Consider the following 23,080-nt stretch of genomic DNA (forward strand, 5'->3'; position numbering starts at 1 on the left):
CAACTCTTCTGGAGAAAAAGATGGAAGGAAGCAAATGCTGAGAACAAAATCTATGTGACAACAAGATTTGCCATGGTGTTTTGTTTTATGATGTATTTTGTATTCTCATTTTGTATTTTTCTGTTGTGAACCGCCCTGGGATCTTCGAATGAGGGGCAGTATGCAAATTTAATAAATAATAATAACATATGGAAGGCCACAGGTTCCCAACCCCTGGCTTTGAGTCCCAGGCAGCGAATGTGGTCAAAGGGCAGAAGAAAATGGGGGGGGGGGGACAGAGGACACCTGGGCTCAAATCTCACCACATCCACAGCTTTGCAGGATTTTTCAGTGGCAGTCCCCCTTATATAAAATGAGAATACTGCTCTGTCTTGCAAGGTTGCCACGTCAATGAAGATTAACATGGTAAAACACTTTTGAAAGTGCTATGTAAACTTTTAATTGCAACGTTAAGGTTTTCTGTAACTAGAATGTGGATGTTTATAACGAGGGCATTGCATAACAACGATCAGCAAGCGTCTGGTGCCATGACAGCAATGCTTCAAGCTGACTTGGAAGGAAGTACAGCATTATAGCAAGCAATTGTAGGTTTTATGGTAACATTTTTTTGTTTAATATGTCATTCAGCACTCAGCTGTTCATCGGAGCTCTATAAATAATCAAGACAATCTTAGGAGCAACATGCAAAGTTTGCAAAGTTTCATATTCACCCTCTAAAAATCCCTGCAGCACTTTAACCCCTCCTGACACCCTGTAAAATTCTTTATTTTCCAAACATTCTAAGAGGCTGTAAGTGAACGACTCTCTTTGCCACTTTAAAGAAAACCCACTTGGAACAGCAGACGGAATCGAAAAGGCCGCTCTCCACAAACTGTTACACGGACAGAATGTGCAACAGAAAGCTGTTCATTTATTTGCCTTTGCAATATTCTGATACTTCAGATGACTCTTTGTGGTCAAAATGTCAACATGGGATAATGTGCTGCATGGTTACATTTCAATTTTCTGCCTACGTAACATTCTTGTAGAAAGTCAGGCTGGCAAAGGAGGCAACTTCATTCCATACGCAGAGCAGCTGCCTACTGGCTGATGGAAACCTTTGACTAAAATGCCCCTAAAATTATTCTTCAATCTGCTGTATCAAAGCTGAGTGAACAGGCAGTAAAACAGCACATGGGATTCAATGTAAGCTAGTTTGAAGTGGTGCAAAAAAATAATTCCTAACTTCATAACATAAGCTTATGGGGTTTAAAGTGTCAGTGACCGACCAGGAAAGAGATCCTGGAGTCATTGTGGAGAGCTCAATAAAAATGTTGGCATACTGCGTGGCACTTCTGAGAGGGGTGAATTACATGTTAGAGATAATTAAGAAAGGGATTGAAAACCAAACTACCAATATCAAAATATATGGTAAAGTCACACTTTGAGGATTGTGTTCCGTTCTGGTCACAACATCTGAAAAAGGATATTCTAGAGTTTTAAAGTGTTCCAAAAGGGGCAGACAAAATGACCATAGGGTTGGAACAACTCTCCTATTAGGAACTCAAGGTGCCAAATATGCTACCTACTACAGATAGCATTGTAGTAGAATACTTCATTAAACCATGTTTTGTTTCAGTACTCAGACTAAAACTTCCCTTCCAAGGCTAAATGCAGCTTCAAGTCCCTGCCCAAATTGGGACTGTAGAAAAGGGCAAAGGCTTAACCCCATTCCCCACATGGCATGGTCCCAATCCTGACCCCTTCCCTTCCTGGCAGTTTCTGTTTGACAAACTTTTATTGTCACATCTAGTTTATTTGTGGCATGTGCATCCTGTTCTCTCTCCAAAAAGCTCAAGGTAGCATACAGAGTTCTTTCTCCCCCAACATCCTTAGACTCATGATGTCCCTTTGGGGTAGATGAGGCTGAGAGAGTGACTGGGCTCACCTGGTGAGATTCATGGCTGAATGGGGACTTGAGCCAGGGTTTCCCCAGCCCTAGCCCAACCACTATGCCACACAGCACACACACACACAGTAGTCATTGACAGGCATGTGCCGCCTCTCAGCCAAACCACAGCTGTCCGTGCAAAGTGGGGCTTCCCCAATGGAGTGCTGCTCCATTCATTTCTCCAGTGAAGGGGGGGGGGGGCTCCCTTCCTGTTGCCTCCCTTTCACCCCAGTGTTGATTACAGGAACTACTCCAGCGCCATTCCCCTGACCTACACTGGTACACCCTAGAGGAAGCCATGAGAATCAAAGTCCAAAGCACTGGTGGAAAAGCTCTAGCAAAGCATTCAAATACACACACTGTCTTTCCAGGCTTTTCCTCTCACACTGCTATTTGATCTCTTCTGCTAGCTTTCCCAACCACCCCTCTCTCCAGGCCATTTGAAATCTACCCAACATAACGGATGCAGCTCCCACGGAAATGGGACACAGCCAAATCTAGCATGGGAAATCATGATGCAATCTACTGACAGTAAAACAAACACACGTGTCTCAGTGTCTTGCAGTGATTGAATATCCAGAGTATAATGACCATCTAAAACTTCTTTAGAAGGCCACACCCTGCACTGCCTGGAGTAGAAAAACACTGCAGGCAAGAGTCAAATTCAGCAGAGGCCCAGTGTGCATATTAACCTATTACATGCTAAATCACCATGCAAGCAGAACCACTGGTATGGAAAGGCCACTAACAAGTGCAAGGGATGACTCCCAAACTCCTGAAAACTGGATAACTCATCTTCATACTGATCCCTTCCCTAAATATTTCGTTCTGCATTTTGCTGTGAGTATGTATGCAATGGGTTCATTAAAACCCACTCCAGTGAGTCATTAGTTACAGTTCATAAAATGCAAATCCAGCAAGCCAATGGAGCTGTGAAGAAGAAATAACATTGCCGTAAGTGCATTTACATTAGGGGGTTGGAGCCAAGGCTGCCCCTTCACCAATGACAGTAGTTCTTCTATCTGTCAAAGACTGTGCAGCAGAAAGACACATTTGGACCCAGTCATCTCATTTGGGTCCAACCTGTTATTGTATTTATTTAGTATATTTCATATAAGAGACATAGTGGGTTGATAAACATTAACCTAAAAATCAGCCATAAGAACAGAAGCAGCTAAACATAAACCACCAATTAAAGCAGGGGTCCTCAACATTCCTGAGCCTGGAGGCCCATCTGGAAATCTAAGAAACTGCTTTGGGCACTACCCAAATACCAATTTCACAAGTGAAAATGGGGTAATGCTTCAAACGTCCCCCAAAGCAACAGGCAAAACACCTACACACCACAAGGAAATAAAATACAGACAAAAAAATGAGACTACACTTCCCCACAAAACAGACAATGCTTCCACACCCCAAATATTTTTTTTTCTTATTTTTATAAAGAAAGATACTGTGTGGGGCAGGGAGACTCGGCAGGCATGAAGAGATGCCCACAAGCATCACATTAGGAATCCCAGCATCCAGACCTCTCTGAAATAGGTCTGGTGAGCCAGTTTTTCGAAGGGGTACCTGTTTGGGGCATCTGCAGGCTTTTCAGGTAAATGGGTTCAACAAAATACAGGATGAACAGAGAAAGCTCATTCTACCACATCTTTCACAAAGAGTTTTAAGGGAGCAGATGGAGAGAAGAAAGCAGAAGAAAGCAGACAGTCTAGGCATAGACAGAAAGCCACAGGTCCTGCCTTTTTCCTCCACATAAGGGAAGCGCAGAGCAGAAAGAATCCTATCTTTGTAAGACTATCGTTCTGCAGACATTGGAAAGGTAAGTATATATGCTAATGTTTGCACCTCTGGGAATATTGCTTTACAGGGACTTAGATTTAAAAGGCCCTACAGAATTTATTTTGAAAGATGCAGCCAGATGGTGCTCCTTCTGCCGACACGCCTCCTGGGCATTAACCCTATCCCTCAATACCTACCAAGTAGTAAGGAAAACTACAGACTATGCAATGTCCTTTGGATACTACCTGCACACCAAGAAGACATTTTGCCTGTTCACTGAGTTTTTGGAGTGGTATTAAATCTATTGTACTTTTTGCACATATATTTTCAGTAATGTTGTGAGCCGCCTTGAACCATTGTGGAAAGCTGGTATAAAAATGCTTTAAATAGACACATTTAAATGCATGCGTCTCTAATAGCTGTCAAATGTGTAGATGTTAAGCTCTTTCAGGGATGTTGCAGGTCTCTGGTTGCCAGTGTCTTTTTCATTAACCTAGAGGACAAAAGTGCCCAGGGACAAATGGATAAAAATAAAAGGGTGAGTATGAAGGGGGGCTGAGGGGCTGCTGTTTCCAAATGGGAATGGGAGAAGGATGCATGTTGTTTGGCAGACACTTTCCACTGGTGGTTGGGTCCCCCTCCTCTCCCACTTATCAATGGGACCTTTCAAGACTCCTTCTCCCCTGATTGGAGACATCATTTCCTGTCCAACACACTAACCCCATTGATAACTTTAGCTTGATGGGAACTTTTCAAACCTAACAGGAAAGTCCGGGAGACTTACAAGAATACAGACAAGTTTTTTGTTTTTGTTTAAACGGAAAGAAAGTGCTTGGAACTAAGCACTGAACTGCAGAGGCAAATTATTTTCTAAACGTTGCTGTTATCAGTTTAGAAGTACTACCAACAAGATGTAGAGGAATCCAATGGCTTCGGGTCAGGGGTGAGGAACTTCAGGCCTGAGGGGGCAAATGTGGCCCACCAGCCCTCTGTATCTCATCCTCAGGACTCTCTTCAGGCCACACCCCTCTCCAGTTACAGCCCCTCTCCCATCCCTGGCTCTGCTTTGCACCATCTTTGGGGGGTTTTGCCTGACTGGAACATGTCTTTGACTTCTGCTAATGTTTCTTGCTTGCCTGGATGGAGTATAGAAAGAGGTGTATGAGTATGTGTAGAAACTAGTCTACCGTATACAGATAAAAATTTACATCCATTGCTCTAGTCCCTCTTGCCTCTGGCCCCAGCTACCACTGACATGTGACCCCTGGAAAGTTGCCCAGATGAGAATGCAGCACTTGGACTGAGAAGGATTCCCAATCGTGGCCTTGATTTTTCTTCTCCATATTCAACTGACCACTTCAGCCAATGAGTGCCAACAGGAAGAAATGCAGAGATGGACTCGCCCTCTCAGCCTTTCTATAATTCACAGAAGGCATACAAGATATAATTCTGGGGTCATAAAACTGGCCAGGGGAAAGGCAGCACACATTTATAGGAGAAGATGCTGGATGGAGCTGTTCCTGCTCAGACGTTCGTGGGAGTTCCTTGGTTCCCAACATTGGACAGCTGCTTTCAAATGGAAATCCCTAGATGGGCTCTGAAAGAACAGAGCTTTCTCGGTTTTCAAAATCTGAGCCCATATTAATTCACTCCTTGCAAGCACAGTATGATAAACACTGTCTATCTTGATATGCCTTTGATGCGCTCATCTAACTATAGAAACACTTGCAAACTACAGCAGTCTGAATTCTGAACAGGCACATCCCTTTACCACAGGCTTTTGACAGAGATCAAAGCTTCCTCCAAACTGTAATCTTACCAACTGTATACTACCAGTACTACATCACTTCTTTCTCATGAGTCACATCTTAGTTATTTCCTGTTTCCACATAAAGAAATAGCCACAGTGACCTGATTAGGACATATCGCTACAGATTTCACCAGTGGCAATTGTTCCCTTTCACATGAATGCTGTGGCGGATATGAAGGCAAGCCTGTATCTATTGAGAGGGTCTTCCAAGGCTGGTTGTTCTCCCAGCTATATGAAATGGGACCACTGAATATTTCTGCTTCATGGCAGGAAAATGTTTCCTGATATACCGGTAACTACAATTTAAGGAATGGGTTGTATAAATACTGTATAGAAACAACAACAACACTGAGCAAACAGAAGCATTACTCCAATCATCTTTGAAAAATTAGAATACAAGGAATTGGGGACTCATGTTGCGGCTGCTCAGTTCTCCAGAGTTGCCTTTCAGTTTCTGGCTAGCGCAGTCAGGACAGGGGTGGGGACTCTCAGGGCTGGATGTGGCCCTCTAGGCATCTCTGTCTGGCCCTCAGAACTGTCCCTAGGCTACGCCCCTCACTGACCCTGCTTTGCACCTAAACATTTTGACTGGCTGAATATACCATTGAAATCTGATTGTGGTTCTTGTTTATATGAATGAAGGATAGAGAGGTGTGTGTGAATGTGCGCAGAAAGTAGCCTACTGTACAGAGGTAAAAATTTGCGTTCATTGCCCCCCCTCCCACTTTTGCCTTTGGCCCTGCCCACCACTGGCACATGACCCTTGAAGGGAATGACGACCCTCAGGATGAAAAGGTTCTGGTTTAGGAGATATAAAGTGCATAAGCTGATGTCTTGAAACTGATGAACGCCAAGGATCTTGAGTGTGTTGGAGATGACTAAGAAATTACTTCAGTGCACATTGTTCAAGGAAGAGAAACTGTGGGGAAGTTAATGAGAAGAGGCAGAACATGACAATGATAAAATGTCAGCAGAATCACAACTAGAAAGGCAAAGTTTAAGAGAAACAACTTATAGAAATTGGCTGAAGGCAAACTCTGGACACTGTGTCCAAAAGTACAGGGAGAAACTAAATACAGGCAGCTCCTGCTATCCACCCACTCGTTATCCACAAATTCATTTATCTGAACACAAATAATTATGCCCAAACCTCACTAGATGCACAACTGATTCCGATATCTGAACAGCCAAAGTTTGCCCACTTCCTTACTTGTTGTGCTTTGCTGGTCAACAGCACCTATTTTCAGGGAGAAACCATGGAGAGTTGGAAGGGGGAGAGTAATTGGACAAATCAGAGAACGGAAGAGATTGGGCAAATCAGTATTTCCTTTGTCTCTCTTTTGCTGGTCGGCTGCAGCCATTTTAGGAGGAACTCAAGGAGGGCGGCAGGGGAGTAAGGATTAGATATGTTTCCATAGGAAATAATGGTGATCGTCAGCTCATTATGCAAACACTCACCTGATAAATGATTTTTAGGGGATGCATTGCGTTTGGAAAGGGGGGGCCTACATGTACCGCCCACCAGGGAAGATCAACGGAGCAGCACAATAAACCAAGATCTTCCTCAATGAACACCAGGACAACTTATCTATTCTTAAGCCCAGAACCACTTCAACTTCTAAATACTTTTGACTGTGATTTCTCTCATAATGTAAAATCTGCCACACCCTCAGAAGGCAATAAACTTATAAGGCATGTTTTATTGGGTGGCACCATTAGACAACGTAGGAAATCAATATCATGCATACCACCTCTATAGCCATGAGTAAAATTATTCCATTACCTGTAGGTCAAAGAACTTGCTGTATCTGCGGTAGATTGTCTGGCAACTTGAGTCTGACCATGTTACATTTATGATATATACCTGCAGGGGAGAAAGGAAACAATCTGTCATTCAAATCATCATTCTAGTATGCAAAACTGTGGCTTTGAAGGCAATGTGATTCAGAGGCTAATTCAGATGATGATTGTGTTTGTATACGCAAGGATTGTTTCAAGCACTGAAATTCTTCATAAGACAAATTTCATAATTTTCCTGGTAATTACTTGCTCACTTATAAATGACTTGCTTATTAAGGAGAAACAGAGTTCCTGAATAATCAGGCAGAGCCACTCACTTGCTAGATGGGAAAAGAATGGAGGAACATACCAGTGCCGTGAAAAGACTCCTGAAAACATAATGGTTATGATGATAATTATTATTTATATGCCACCCATATGACTGGGTTTACCCAGCCACTCAGGGTGGCTTCCAACCAACTGGAACACAGTAAAACATCAAACATTAAAAACTCCTATACAGTGCTGCCTTCAGATGTCTTCTAAAAGTCAGATAGTTATTTATCTCCTTGACATCTGATGGGATGGCGTTCCACAGCGTGAGCGCCACTACCAAGAAGGCCCTCTGCCTTAAGACCAATCCACACATTCTAAACCCAACACAAAAACCACCAGTCATGTGACTGCTCCACATGCACTTCTGAAATAGAACTTTGATCACATGGGATCTCCAGGCAACACACGCCAGAAATGTGTGATCTAATCATAGGTGCCATCTCCTTGGAGCCCTGGGTACCCGAGCACCCACAAAATTTCCCATATAGGGGCTGGGCACCCACAAAATGTGGGAGCAGGTGCCCAGGCACCACGCTCTGTGGAAAGAGTGTGGAGTTCGGGGGGAGGGGGAGAGATGGCGGAGTTCAGGCGGGGGTGGAAGAGAGTGTGGAGTTGAGCGGAGAGAGAGTGTGGAGTTTGGGCAGGAGGGGTCTAGTCACTTCTGCGCCACTGGAGCTCGTGCCCAACCCCGCTATGATGTCATGATGCCACAGCGAGTGTCATGACTTCACAGCGTGTGTCTCATGAAGTCATGGTGTGGGCGGAGCATGCCTGGCACCCAGAGTGTGGGGCCTAAGGCAGCGGCGTTGGACCTAAAGACTGGTAATCAAACAATTAATCATATCAGACATTACAGCCTCTGTGTGGAAACCTGTCACAAACAAGCAGACATAGCTACCATAACCTTCTGTTCCAGAAAGCAGAGCAAGTCTCTTCTAAGATAGCACCTACATGTTCTGTGTAAAAAATAATTTAAAAAAAAATTAGAGGGGGAGGGGAAAACCTGATTGAAATCCTTTCATCAATTAAAAGGAGAGCAAAATCAATCAGTTAATCTAAGATCAACAATCAGTTGACTAAACAATGCAACTCTAGTTGTTGTTGATATTTAATGAGTTTTCTACACACTGTTAAAGGTCAGTTGAGTGCTTCCAGATTAAGGCCAGAGCTACTGAAAACTGACTGACTGCTGTGTCCTCAGAATGACTTGTTGGGCTTTCCCAGAGATAACAAAAGATAAGGATCTGGAAGGAGGAAATCAAAAAGGCTGGAGTGCAGGGGGCAAACTTCATCTCTCAGCTTCAAGTGCTGCTTAGCTGCAGAGAGTCACACTCCTCTGCAGGCTCTGTAAATGTCAGGCTGCTTTTCTGAGATTGTCTTTCTGGATAAATAGGCTGAGGTTCCCTATCCTCCCTGTCCTGCACACCAGTTGGTCTCTCTGAGCTCTGGGGCAAATCAATTGCTTGCAGGCTTTGAAAGATAAAAGGCAGTACATTCAATATCTGCAGCTTAAGGGAGGGGGAAACCCCAAGAACACACTTCTTTTCTTTATCTCTTTTCATTGCACTTAAACTGTTAAGGGGGGGGAATGAAGAACTTTCTAATTCAGTATGTGATAACCATCTTCTGGTTTCTATATAAATAAAACCACTTACTATTCCAATAGCATGGGGGAAGGATGACATCTCCCCAGCAGAATCATTGTGGCTTTGTCTCCCTTAACCTGCTGTGATTTGGGTAGTCTGTATTTCCCAGCACTGCCTTAACCAATAGTCTGTGTTTCTATAATAAAAACTACAGTTGCTGTTAATAAACATCCCTTCTGGAAGCCTTTTAAGCAGCTTGCCTGGTGAGAAGAAAAATACAGTGAGTGTAGAACTCAGCTGTACATTATGTAACATTTCAACACACACACACACACACACACACACACACTATCACCTCTCCTGCCCCAAACGTGCTTGCAAGACCACAAGTACCAGTACTTGAAATCTGCCGTTGGTGCACAGTGTCTCCAGCATTGACCTCCCACTATTTTACTGCATTTTTAAAAAAATAATGCTTTTATTGTTAACTGTTCCAGCCTATTTCATATGAAACAATTCGTAAACAAGCCACTTTGTGTAGCTCAGTAGCACAGCAAATGCCAGTGACAGTCAGTATAGACAATGCCAAGCTAGATCGACTAATGATATGACTTGGTATAAGACAGCTTACCATGTCCCAGTGCCTATTTTTCCATGGATTCCTGTAACTGAACCTAGGCTATGAAGTAGCAGAAGCAAGTGCCTGAAGTGCAACATGCAAGACATTGCTCTGTTGTCTAGGCAACAGCAGAAGGCCATGGGCCTAGTTGTCATTTACCAGACTCACCCAATTAATAGGGTGACCATGTGGCCTCCTTTAGAGAAGACAGTCCAGCCCTAAGAAGCCATAAAAGCAGGAGTCTTGAAGTTTCCTATCAGCAGTTAGCACCAGGAGAGCAGACTACGCAGGTGTGCATATCACCTGGCCACAGTCTTCCCTACTGTGGTGAGATGAACTGTACTTCTGTTTGAATTATTGTTATTTCTAAATGGGCATCTATACATTAGTGTATGCACAGTTTATGTAGATCTACATCAGTCCCCCCCCCTTTTGTGGTCAGTGGCTGGTTGGGTGTGTAAGTAGCCACCCTAGCAATCAAGAATACACCATTATTAGAAGCAGAATCCAAGATTAGAAAGCCAACAGCATTGTCAAAACACCAAAACTGCATAGCAGTACCTCAAGCTCTGAAATTGCCTCAGGAATTTTGCCCTGCATCAATAAATAAAGCCAAGATGAGAATGAAGTCCTACTGTGTTAAATTGGGCTTAATCCTTAATAAGTATAGGCTTGCAGCTTACCCCCTCACAACCTGCTACTTCAGCAAGTGCTGTAACTGCAAAGGCTGCAGATTCACTGGTTGTATCCAACTACTCAGAGGCCACATTCACACCATACCATTTAAAGCACCATGAGACCACTTTAAACGGTCATGGCTTCGCCCAAAGGATTCTGGGAGCTGAAGTCTGTTAAGGGAGTTGCTGAGAGTTGTGAGGCGACCTCTGCTCACTTCACAGAGTTAAAATTGTCCTTGTGGTTTAATAATCAATCCCTCTCCCACACTAATGTCTCACACTGAATGTAACTGATCGACGCTATGACCCCCCCCCCCAAAAAAAGAGAGAAAACAGATACTTTTGTAACCAAACAATATATTTAATGATTTTTTATTTTTTTAAAGAAAATCAATCCCTCTTTACACTGAACTCTGAGAACTGCAGGTCTGGGAGGGAAATAGAGGCCTCCTGTCAACTCTCAGAACTGGTGACAGGGGGGAGGGAAGCCGTGAGGTAAATGTGGCCGAAGTAGAGCCATTGAAATGAATGTACCAAAGTTAGTCATGGCCATTAATGACCATTAATGTACCAAAGTTGGTCATGATCAACTTGATCATTTAAATGGGTCTACTCTGTGTATGGCTAACACAACCCATTGCCTGCAAAATTTACTGCATTTTACCGTACAGAAAAGGTATTGTCTTGGCAAAATACTTGCAGCTTGTGCACTGCAACTGGGAAACAAATACTCGTTGACTTTTTAAAAAATGGTTGTGCAGAAAGGCCCTTAGAAGGATTCTGAAAGATAGTGTTGAAATATATTAGGAACTAGGATGTCAGTTGTGAAGTATTCGTTTAACAGCGGCTCTGCTAACCCCTGAGTGATGTATCAAACACAGTAAAAGGTTTTACTACTACCATATAATGCTGTGTCCCCCTCTTTGCTGTCTACAGAGGGCAACAAGATGAATAAATTATCCTATACGAAATCATAAAGAATCCACTTAAAGGGCCATTAGGTGGGAGTTCATTATAAAAAGCATTGTTTCCTCTGGAAAGTATCCAGCTTTCTTTGACACAGATCCAGAGGATAACGTGACATCATGTCCTAATGTCAACTTCTGCTCTTTTGAAGAAGATACCTTGTTTTCTGCATTAAAAAGGAAGCACTGCATTAGGAGGGGTTATCTGTTCCCTTGGCAAGAGAACATCAAATCCTCCTTCCTCCATTGGGAGACTCTAAAATAATAGTCAATACATAAGCACATATAAGCAATTTGTTGGCTCAACAATTTCATCAGTGGCTAATCCTACTTATAAATAAGCCCAAAACTGTTATATTTCACAAAGGTGTGATTCTTTCGAACAGCATTGAACCTGGGGTCCTCAGTAGCTTGTCAGGTAGTATCAGAAATTCATTTCAGCAATACAGTGGTACCTCAGGTTAAGAACTCAATTCGTTCTGGAGGTCTGTTCTTAACCTGAAACTGTTCTTAACCTGAAGCACCACTTTAGCTAATGGGGCCTCCTACTGCCACTGCGTCGCCGGTGTGCAATTTCTGTTCTCATCCTGAAGCAAAGTTCTTAACCAGAGGTAATATTTCTGGGTTAGCAGAGTCTGTAACCTGAAGTGTATGTAACCTGAAGCATATGTAACCTGAGGTACCACTGTAATGCTCTCAGGGCAAATATGAAGGGTGCATATACTGTATCAATCTTAGTTATATAGCTATCAAATGTACGGTTTGTATTTCATGCTCTCACATTAAATACTTTTAGTGTGTGCTCTTATCATAGCTGTCAAGTGTCCCTTATTTGAAGGGACAGTCCCTTAGTCCAGCGCCATGTCCCGCTGCTGTCCCTTATTGATGGATGTCCCTTAAATGTCCCTTAAATGATGTCCCTTAAGTTTCAAAGGAAGCAGCTCCTCTCCCTCCCTCCCTGCCGTGTTGCTTGGTTGTGTTGCTCACCCAATAAGAAGTCTAAGAACGACTGGGGAGTGGAGCTTGCATGCCTTGTGTGTGGCTAGTTAATGCAAGCTGGGGGGGGGGGGTTGAATGCTGGACGCCATTTTGTTGCACGTGCTGCTGCAAACTTTGCAGTGCAAAGCCAGGCCAGGGAGCCATCTTAAGTTGTGGCTGCATAGCCCTTGTGGTGCATGTGATTCAGATTCTATTCAGTTGAACCTCTGGTTACAAAGTTGGTTGGACAGTGTTCTCGAAACTACCAGCATGAGTTTGACCAGACTGCAGGAGGACAGGAAGACTGGAGTGCCTGGAACAGGTGAGGCTGCAGGTCCCTTATTTTGGCTGCTGGTCCCTTATTTTCAAGGCTGCTGATCCCTTATTTTCAAATCTGTAAGTTGACAGCTGTGGCTCTTATCTCTGAAAAACCAAGATGTGTTCACAAGCTTTTCTTGGTTCTCTAACCAGCCAAATTGTATGGCCTCATGCTAAAACCAACACACTTAATGTAGTTTATATGAACATGAAAATCTTGCAGCATTGACTCTTAACCTTGCAGCTGACCTCCAGATGCAGTGCCCTATAAGTGGACCCAGGGCCTGGGAAAGAAAAAAAATAACAGTATAGTCTCCAAAGTCCCTCAGGCCTCTGTCAAACAATGCTAAGTCTCTGGGGCCTTCCTTGCTTCAGAAGAGTGAGAATTCTTCAAGGGGTGCCTTGGTGAGTGAGGGACTGTTTCCCTCCCTTTCTGAGCAGAAAGGAAAAGAAAGTTCATGTAAGCTCCAAGACCCCAAGATTCACAAAACTCAAAACTGTTGGCTGTGACACTTCTAATTTTGGCTTACAGCAAAGGGAAAATATAGCAGTGCACCCAATTGTTCTTGCTTTCACTATAATGATTTAAATCTGTCACAGCTATAAAAGAGACAAAGCTTCAATAAAGCAGCAAATCACTATGTGTGCCTTTGATCATCTGCCATGCAGGTCATAAATCTAGATGACTAACAAGTGCTAAACTCAACAGTTTCAGTGTATCTGAAGAAGTGTGCATGCACACGAAAGCTCATACCAAGAACTAACTTAGTTGGTCTTTAAGGTGCTACTGGAAGGAATTTTATTTTATTTTGACTATGGCAGACCAACATGGCTACCTATCTGTAAGTGCTAAACTGTTAGACTTTTAACTCAAATATCAACAACTCACAGATTGTGGATCTAGAGGCGTACAGTATAAGTATTAGTAGAACAGAAATTCACACATATAAATATATTCACACTTTACATGTCCATAGCTGTCCAGGTATGGAAATCACTTACTAAAATTGCCTCTTGACTAGAAAAGTTCATTTCAAACTATAGGCTGAAATCCCATTAGAAGAGATTTGCTATCGGCTCCCTCCAGCACAAGGAGGCTAAAATTTGCTACACTATGTACATCCTGCATGACATAATACAAGGTTGAAGAAAAATATTCATTCCTGGGTTGTGGTCTTATGGCACATGAGATCACAGCCTTGCTGAAACTAAGGAGGTCTGGTCAGTGGCTGGTTGGGTGTCCACTGGCAACTTCTGGAGGACCTCTAAGCAAAGGGTTAAAAAGAAAGAGGTCTTATCCATGTTCTCCCAATATCTAATCCAAAGAACCCCAACCCTCTGGTGCAGCTTTTGAGGGTACATAGTGGACTTCAGAGATGAGGAAGGAGATGTTTTGTTACACAAGCAGAAGTCTCACACAAGTGGAACTATAGTACTGGATGCAAACCAGTATCCATAGGTCTACTTCTGAAACTGAAACCCAAAGGTTGAATCAATCTTGGGACTTGCTCACAGATCATAAACATAAAAACAGAAGATGATTTGTAATGATTTGTCAACATATCTGCTCCTGTCACTGTTTACCACAAACTTCTCTTTTCAGGCATTCATATAGTGAGCACCTCCAGATCTGAATGGTGTGACATTCTACATGAATAGCTTACCACTTGAGAACAGCTGCCACACAGAGTGCTTTAAACATACCTCTATATGTTTGGAAGATGTATATGCCAATATTAAGGGCGGCTTTTTACCATTTACAAAATATACAAAAGCATGGGTTTTTTAAAAAAATCAAGCAAAATGCCGCAAACAGGAAATGGTTTGCAGGTAAAACAATAATGTACAAGTAATGAGATAAATATTACAACAATTCAACCCAACAGGTTAAATGCCCATTGGAATAAACATGTCTTAGCTGGGTGCTGAAAAGCTAAGAGAAAAGAGGCTGCCTGGAACTTCCACAGGAGGGAGCTTCATAACATAGGTGGAGAAGGCCCTCACCTACATACCAGAACCTCTGGGGTCACCTCTCTCTCTTAAAGAAGTTTCTTTGAATAAGCTTCTGCATCCTACCCAAGCTTTCTCTTTCCAGTAGAGAAAGGCACAAGGTACAATGAAAATGTATGTTCTGGGCTTTTTAGAGAAAAGGCAAGTAAGAGGTGGCATGATATAAGTTTATAAACTTAGGTGCAGAGCAGAGAAAGTGGGTAACAATAGAACTTTTGGACATCCAGCGAAATTGAACACTGGAAGTTTTGGGACAGATAAAAAGTACTTCTTTGTGCAGTGCAGTGCAGTTAAACTATGGAACTCGCTCTCACAGGAGGAAGTGATGCCAACCTACTTGGATGGCTTTATAAGAGGATACGACAAATTAATGGAGGTTAACTGGCTATGAGTTATGATAGTTATGTTCTACCTCCACTGTGAAAGGCGGTATTCTTTGAATGTCATTTGTTGGGAATTGCAAGTAGGTAGAAAGATCAGCAATGGGCAAACTCCATTAACCTCCCCTCCATTAAACGGTAAATACAGGAGAAGAGATTTCTAATGAAAGAAGGCACAGTTCAGAGAGGAAGATTATAGACATGGGGAAATAAATGTCCTTGGTGTAGGGGGCTGAATGTAGTCACATAGCAGCCACAGGAGATTGGGTAGCCATCACTTGAGCAAACATTAGCTAGAAGTTCTGATTACTCAAGCTGAAAAAGCACTTCTTTCCCCCCAGTCATAGAATTTCAACAGATTTGCTATCTAGCTGATAGTAAACAAAGAGACTAAAGAGTGATGATCTGTAGGTGACATATTTGCATGGTTTGTTTTGAGTAGGTGCTGCAATTAGTACTTTGTGGGAAACAAAATGTTTTTACACAGGAGGTGGCGCATCACCTTGGAAAGGCACTTTTATAGCCTTGCTGAAGGATGAGTCTTGCGATTAGAACTGGACTTGGAAGGACAAAAATCAAGTGTGGACATTCCAGGAGGATTTAGAGACATGTGGCCCTTGCCTGGAGCTCTCTAAACTCAATGCTCTTTTGATTGATTGATTGATTATTTATTTATTTATGAATGATTTTCCTTTATAACAAATAAACAAGAAAGAAAGAAAGAATTCTTATATATCAGTTTTCAACTCCCCCCCTTTCTGTGGTTCCATAAATTTGTTCTCTTTCTTTTCCCCTGCATATCCCAATTGACTCTATTTGTTTATTTTCTCATCTATTTCCTATATGTTATAGAAACTGCAAGTTTTTACAATAATCCTGGATTATAGCAGGAATGCTGTTATGATCTTAACTTGTAATTGCCCTGTTCAATTTACTTTACAAATAAAACACCAATATATACTGTCAGACAGCTACAGAAATGTTGTGTCATCTTGACAAAGTCCAAATTAGAGCATGTCTGCCAAAAGCGCTGCAAAGCTTTGTTTGACTTTCGGTGCCTAATGTTAAGCCAGTGCAAGCAAACTCTGGCCCAGAACTGTAATTTAAAAGAGTATCCTATATTAGTGGGAATGTTATTCTATTGCTTTATCACCACCACCACTGTCATCATCACCACCAACACCAAGCCATTCAGAGGAGGTGGGTTAGGAATCTAAAACATTTATGTTCATTTCATGCTACATTATGAGCTGCTAGTGAATGGTGGAATCTCCATCCTAAATTTTCTGTGACTAACTACAGAAAACCAGCTTCCAAGCTATAAAACCAAATGCTACTTATTACCTGAGCACACCAAAACAAACACTTTTCTCTGATAAAGCAACATCTGCTATACCTGTCAGAGGTACCTTTGTATCCTTTAGCCCAGTGTTTCCCAACCTTTTTTGGGCAAAGGCACACTTGTTTGATGAAAAAAATCTCGCGGCACACCACCATTACAGCCCCGTGACGTCAGCGCGCAGCGTCACGCCGGGAGGGACGCGCGAAAGTGAAAGTTTTCAATTTTTTTCCCCTCCCCCTTGCCGGGGAACCTCCAAGCTTTGGGGGTGGGGGGGGAGGAGGCAGCAAAGCGAGGGACTGAGGGACCCTAACCCTAACCCTAACCCTAACCCTCACCGATCACCCGGGAAAGCATGCGAACGAGGAGCCCCCGTGTCCTGCTCCCGGCAGCGGACGGCACAAAGCGAGGAGGTCCCCGCTCTCGCTGCATTGGGGCTTTTCTCCTCCAGGCCGCTTTCGAAGTCCCCTTCTCCGCTCCCAAGAGCCGGAGCCGCTGCTTCCAGGCCCTGTCCGAGCCCCGACTTGTGGCCTCACTTCGAGGAGCGCCTGTTGCTGGGGACGGGGCTGCATCCCCCTCAGCCGCCGCCTCGCTTCCTTCCAGGAGACCCGACGGCTCCCCCTCTCCCACTCGCCCTCCTGCGCCCGCAGCAGACCGAGACCTCCCCGCCCCCGCCCGGCTCGGCCCTACCTGGGCGCCTCCAAGCCCGGCTGGCTCCGCGTCGTGCTCCACGCCGGGCAGCTGCAGCGGGGGCGCGCGGCGGCCCGGCTGAGCGCGCCCTGGAGCCGCCGCGCCGTCGCTTGCGAGTCCCTCCGAGAGCCCTCAGGACTGACTCCGGAGTCGCGAGGCGGCGCGTCGCCCAGGGAAGGGGCGGCTTCCCACAAGTCCTCCGGGAAGCAAACGCCCTCGCCCGCCTCCCTCCAGGCAACATCTCGCGGCACACCAGGCAACATCTCACAGCACACTTGTGTGCCGCGGAACACCGGTTGGGAAACACTGCTTTAGCCAACCTAATTCCTTTTATTTTCTTAACTGAATGCCTATTCAAACACATCATTGACTTGCAAATCTCCTCATCTGAGAACATGGGCTAGCACAATTTGGAAGTGGGCTTTGAATCTCAGGAATGAAGCCAAGGGCTTCAATTTCCCAGTTCTTCAACTTTAAGACACTTAAATGGCACTTAAATGTGCAACAAACCACAATTTAATACTGTCATAGTTCCACCACCACCACCACCCCAGCAACACACAAATATGTCAAGTGGTAATCAAAACCTGGGATCACTCTGATCAACTTGGCAAAGTGCAGTCCTCCATCACTAAGGTACAGGGGAGATGGCAGAACTGCTAGAGCACATGTCTTGCATGCAGAAGGATCAAACCCTGGCATCTTCAGCCAAAAGGACATGCAGTAGCAAGGACTTACTGTCCACTGCCAGTCAGAACAGACCAGTGGTCTTCAACTGGTGCCTTGAGACCGACTACTGGGTGAGTTACAGGCTGCATTCACACAGAGACTTACTCCATTTGCCCGATGTTTCCATAACTGTTGATATCCACATTATATTTGAGCTTTCACATGGTGCAAAAACCACTTCTGGAAATCTAGCAGAATATATAGCATACCTTTCCACATTAATTGCTTCCAGGAAAAAATCTATTTGCAGCCCCCTTAACCCAGAAAATAATGAGAGTACAGAGACGAATTTTGGGGCATTATATCAGCATTCAATTCTTTTCTGCTGTTTTTATGGGGGAATCACAGGGAAACAGAAGTATGCACGTGTGGAAAGGGTGGAGGAGTAGAAACAGTGTTTGCTGCTAAGTCACAACTCACCCACTGGTGTAAATGAAAGAGACAGGCTGGTGTTATCAGTCAAAACGCAATAGGCACTGGAGTGTGAAAGGAAGGTTAGAAAATGGGACAGAAGAGCTAGCATTATAACCAGTGAAACTAACACAATATTTCCCAGACCTGAATGCAACCACAGTCTAACCTAAGATAGTTTATAACCACACAAACATTAAAATTAAGGAATGAGTCCTCAAATGCATGTTTCTGCTGAATGGGGGGGGGGCTGGGTCTAAAAAGGTTAGACCCTTTGCTAGCTGGAACAGTGGCATTCCTCAGTGCAAGGCAGCTTCACATGTTTATCACATTGACTCAGACAACCTTAGGGCACCTCTTCAGAATTTCCAGTTAGTGTCCAGTTTCCAACTGAGTCATATTTTAATGCATAGTTCTGCTACATAAACGTGCATACACAAGGGAAGCAGGGAAAATAGGGAGAGCATTCACTGTGCCTGTCTGTTTTGTGCAAGGACTGAAAAATAACTTCAGTGATTGTGCGACAACAGTTCAAATGTCATTAGGAAGGGAGGGGGGGTCCTGTTGGCCACCTTGAGGGCTTCTGTGCGGGGAGGAGAAAAAGAATATGCAATTTTCCCTCTATATAGCATCAACAAATTCTCAAATGGTATGCTCCAGAACAGGCACCCCCAATCTTTGGCCCTCCAGATGTTTGGACTACAATTCCCATCACCCCTGACCACTGGTCCTGTTAGCTAGGCATCATGGGAGTTGTAGGCAAAAAAATCTGGAGGGCCACAGGTTGGGGGTGCCTGCTCCAGAATATGCACCCTCTCTAAGCCATGCAGAGAATGAAGTAAGTGCATTCATTTATATCATATTTCCAGATACAGGTCAGAAACAGAAGCATAACTAAAAAGACAAATATGAGGTATGAGACATTCCCATGCATAGCGTCACCATTGTTTTGTCATATTTTGAAAAACAATATCACAAGTCTGTTCAGTTGGTGTCTGTCACAACAGGCTTCCTCAGTTATGGACTATCAAGTCTGTGATCTCTGTTCTCTCACTTGCATAAAACAACTAAAGCACTCCAACAACTCGTAGATTGCAGGCTGCATTCTAATGGCTCACTTCAGGCTTAGCAGCAGCAAACTATTTATCTGGAAATGAAAGGACGTGTCCTTTAATCTTTCTGACGGAGATGAAAATCAAATGTTTCAGAAAATTGTTACTGTGCGACTTTGCATGCAGAGCAAAGGGGAAATCCACCTGCAGTTCCAGTGTCTATGTGCATAACAGGGAAGGTTTGCGGCATTTATTTCTGCCTCCACCATGCTTTTTTTCCTTAACTACAGTCCTGGTGCTCCTGAAGGAGGGCTGGTTGATGATATTTTCAAGGAATGTCTTACTACTTGGTTCAGAATCATAGCCTTATCTATAGCTGCTGAACATGCAACATTTAGGCTGCAATTCTAAACCTGGGGTTAGGAGCAAAACCGAGGCCTTCCCAATACAGGATAATACCTCTAAGATTGCTGCAATGTGTTATAGGTAGAGCTGCCTCTGAAGTTGGTTCGAAAACTGGTTTGTGCAGAATTCGACAGCCAGGTTGCGCACCAGGGAAAGACGGTTTGAGCATATTACACCTATCCTGGCTCAACTGCATCGGCTGCCAATTTGTTTATGGGCCCAATTCAACGTGCTAGTTTTGACCTATAAAGCCTTAAATGGCTCAGGGGAGCAATATCTCAAGGACCGCCTCTCACCATATGAACCAACCCAGACCCTGCAATCATCATCTGAGGTCCTTCTTCGTGCGCCTCCTCCAAGAGGTCCAGAAGGTGGAAACACAAGAACGAGCCTTTTCTGTGGTGGCTACCTGTGTCTGCAATGTTCTCCCCAGGGAGATTCGCATGGCACCTTCAATACATATATTTAGGTGCCAGGCCATTTCCCCCCTCTATAACCAGGCCTATGACGAACATTCTATGACCTTTTTAAAAATAATAATGGGGAGGGGCTTTATTGGTTTTGTTTTGTTTTGTTTTATGTATTTTGTGTTCTCATGTTTAATTTTATGTTGTGAACAGCCCCGTGATTTTCAGATGAAGGGCAGTACAGTATACAAATTAAATAAATATAAATAACTAATAATAGACTTGTGTACATTCAACCAAAGTCAACAAGCATGCTTTAAATGCATCAATGAGATCCCGTTTTGAAACCTGGTAGAAGAGAAAACTTATCAGATGAGCAGTTTGCCAAAATCAGGTTTCTAAAAGAGCACTTCAACATGCACAAACCAGTTTGCAGTTCACTTGAATACTTAGTGATATAAAAAGGCAGTTGACCTACATGGCATGTAGAGAAATCAGCTCAATCATGCCAGAGGATCTTGTTACTTCCCTCTGGCTCTCTTTCCTCTCCAATTCATGGACCTCCCTGCAAACCAATCAGCAATAAACATCCCAGTAGCAGCAGAATATTAGATGAAACAAACTCGCAGTGCAATCCCATTTCCTTGTGCATATATGTTCCACTATGTTCAATGATGCTTATAGGACTGCAGCCTACAATTTCCCACAGTGCCCTGGAGTACCTGACAAAGTGTCCCCAGCCTGCTGCCCTCTAGATGTTTCAGACTACAACTTCCACAATCCCTTACACCATTGACCATGGCAGCTGGGGTTGATGGGAGTTGTAGTAGAAAGCATCCGGAGAGCACCAGATTTGTAAAAGCTGCTCTGGAACACTGTGGGAAACCTAAAATAGCAAAGCTACTAGGCTCTAACTGGAGGAGAACTACCACTAGGTAAATCCACTAGAGGGCTACCTGCAAGAGAGCAGCTCATTACTGGGTGTTATACTGAGCACCTCCCCACACTCCAGAGTTGGCTCTCAGCTGTGAGAAAAAGCATTTGGGGAGAGGGGCTGCACAGAAGTGCATTACTAGCAGATGGGCTCTGTCCTCCTCACCTGCAAGCCCCTTTTTGCTTTTGAAATCAGGCACCACCCCTTCTTTCAACATATGCGACACAAGCCCGAGTAGAAACATGAATTTAATGCTGCCATATCTCATTTGGCTGTGTGTTGGGAACAGGTGCATTTGCACTAGAAATCCCATTCTGCTGCAAAGTATTCAGGGCAATATTCTAGGGGCCTAGAGCACATAGTCAAGTTCATGGGGGGGGGGAGGGTATCAGGCTCACTGCTGTCCTGCTTGAACTGACAGGGTGGCATAGAATGCACCAAACATTTTCACACAATTGCACATGAGGCGTTGAGTGAAGCTTGTCCGCCATTCCTTGGATTCTCTCTGAGGAACGCCGATAAGCTTCTGAGGAACCCCTGGTTCCCTGGAACACAGTTCGAAAGTGCCTGTCACAGAGCGTGAAAGATGAGCCTTGCTTGCTGAGGCACTCGGCCAGCGTTTTAGTGCCCCAGCTATTTTCTTTCCCATGAGCTGCAAAAAACACCAGAGACTGCAGAAACAAATAACAGAAACTAAGCCCCTGGGCTCTACAGTCATCCTCTCCCAAGGTCCAAGAACCAAGTGCATCAGAAACAGGTCCTTCCAAAATGATGCAGCCTGGTTACTTGCAGTGCAATCCTATGCATGTCTACTCAGAAGGAAATCCCATTGAGCTCAATCCCAGGTAAGTGTGCTTAGGCTTGCATCCTTGTAGCACAATCCTATACATCAAGAGTAGCTAATGTCGTGCCCTCCAGATGTTGTGAACCACAACCCCTGCCAGTCCTTTCCAGCATGGCCAATGCATAGTCAGGGATAATGGGAGTTGTAGTTCACAACTTCTGAAGGGCGCCATGTTGGCTACCACTGTTTTACATGTTATCTTAGGAGGAAATCCCACTGTATTCAATGGGTCTCACTCCTTAAAAAGCTGGTTTAGGATGCAGTGCTATATGCATTTATCTGGGACTAATTCCCTCCAAGTTCAATGGTGCTTATTTTAGAGTATTTTAGAATTGCACTGTTAGTCACTTAGGTGGGTCATTGCCAGGGATATGCTCAATGGCATCCTGAATCTTTTTCTAAGTGCCTCACATACTTCTGTGTAGGTGAAGAATTCAGGGGAAATAGAATTGGGGTGATGATATGGATTATTGGGTAGAACAATAATTTGGGGAAATAAATTGATTTAACATTATCATCCATTTATTAATCACCTTCTAAACTACCATCTCAAGGCTATTTACATACAAGACAAATATGAATTTATCTAGATACAATGCGGGGGGGGGGAAGGATGGGGGTAATTGAAAGGAACTGAATTTACTTACAGCAGGATCTCTTAGGAAATTAATTGATTCAAAGAGGAAGCAATCTGAGGCAATCGAGGGAGAGGTACCAATTTACTGAATAATTTATTGGTGTGTGTGATTTGGATATCAATTTAGTTGCCTTGCTTTCTTGGACATTTAAATTCTATATCTGTATCTGTACACATGAATTAGTATATGTAAATTTTATGCACATTTGTGCCCATAGGTCCATGCCCCCCCTCACCCCAGTCTTCTTAGCTCTTTGCAACAGCCCTATGCCCTCTCCTAGAAAACACAAGCAAATGAAGTTTTCCTCCCTTTCTGAAGGCGACAGAACCACTAAGGGAACAGCCTTTTAGAAACAGCATTCTAGACATTGATGTCATCCGAAAGTACAGTTGGAACAAGAACTTCTCTGCTCCACAAAAGCTCAATCAAAACAAAACAGTTTTAGTTACTTTCTCTGC

The 23,080-nt window shown here is 43.7% G+C and overlaps 1 protein-coding gene across 6 annotated transcripts in view; it reads right to left on the reverse strand.

The window, feature by feature from the left end:
* Window positions 1–23,080, reverse strand: part of SH3PXD2A (SH3 and PX domains 2A) — a 248,555-nt gene that overhangs the window by 201,871 nt on the left and 23,604 nt on the right. For 4 of the 6 annotated variants that reach the window (XM_082225245.1, XM_082225238.1, XM_082225249.1 and 1 more), the window contains one exon: window positions 7,309–7,389. In XM_082225245.1, coding sequence (XP_082081371.1) covers window positions 7,309–7,389 — 81 coding nt within the window. Of the gene's footprint in view, window positions 1–7,308; window positions 7,390–9,295; window positions 9,315–10,528; window positions 10,660–23,080 lie in introns of those variants that run through there. The other 2 variants (XM_082225250.1, XM_082225247.1) reach the window with 2 other exon arrangements.

This window comes from Podarcis vaucheri (genome assembly GCF_965113315.1).
Source record: "Podarcis vaucheri genome assembly, chromosome: 5".
NCBI classification, from domain to species: Eukaryota; Metazoa; Chordata; class Lepidosauria; order Squamata; family Lacertidae; genus Podarcis; species Podarcis vaucheri.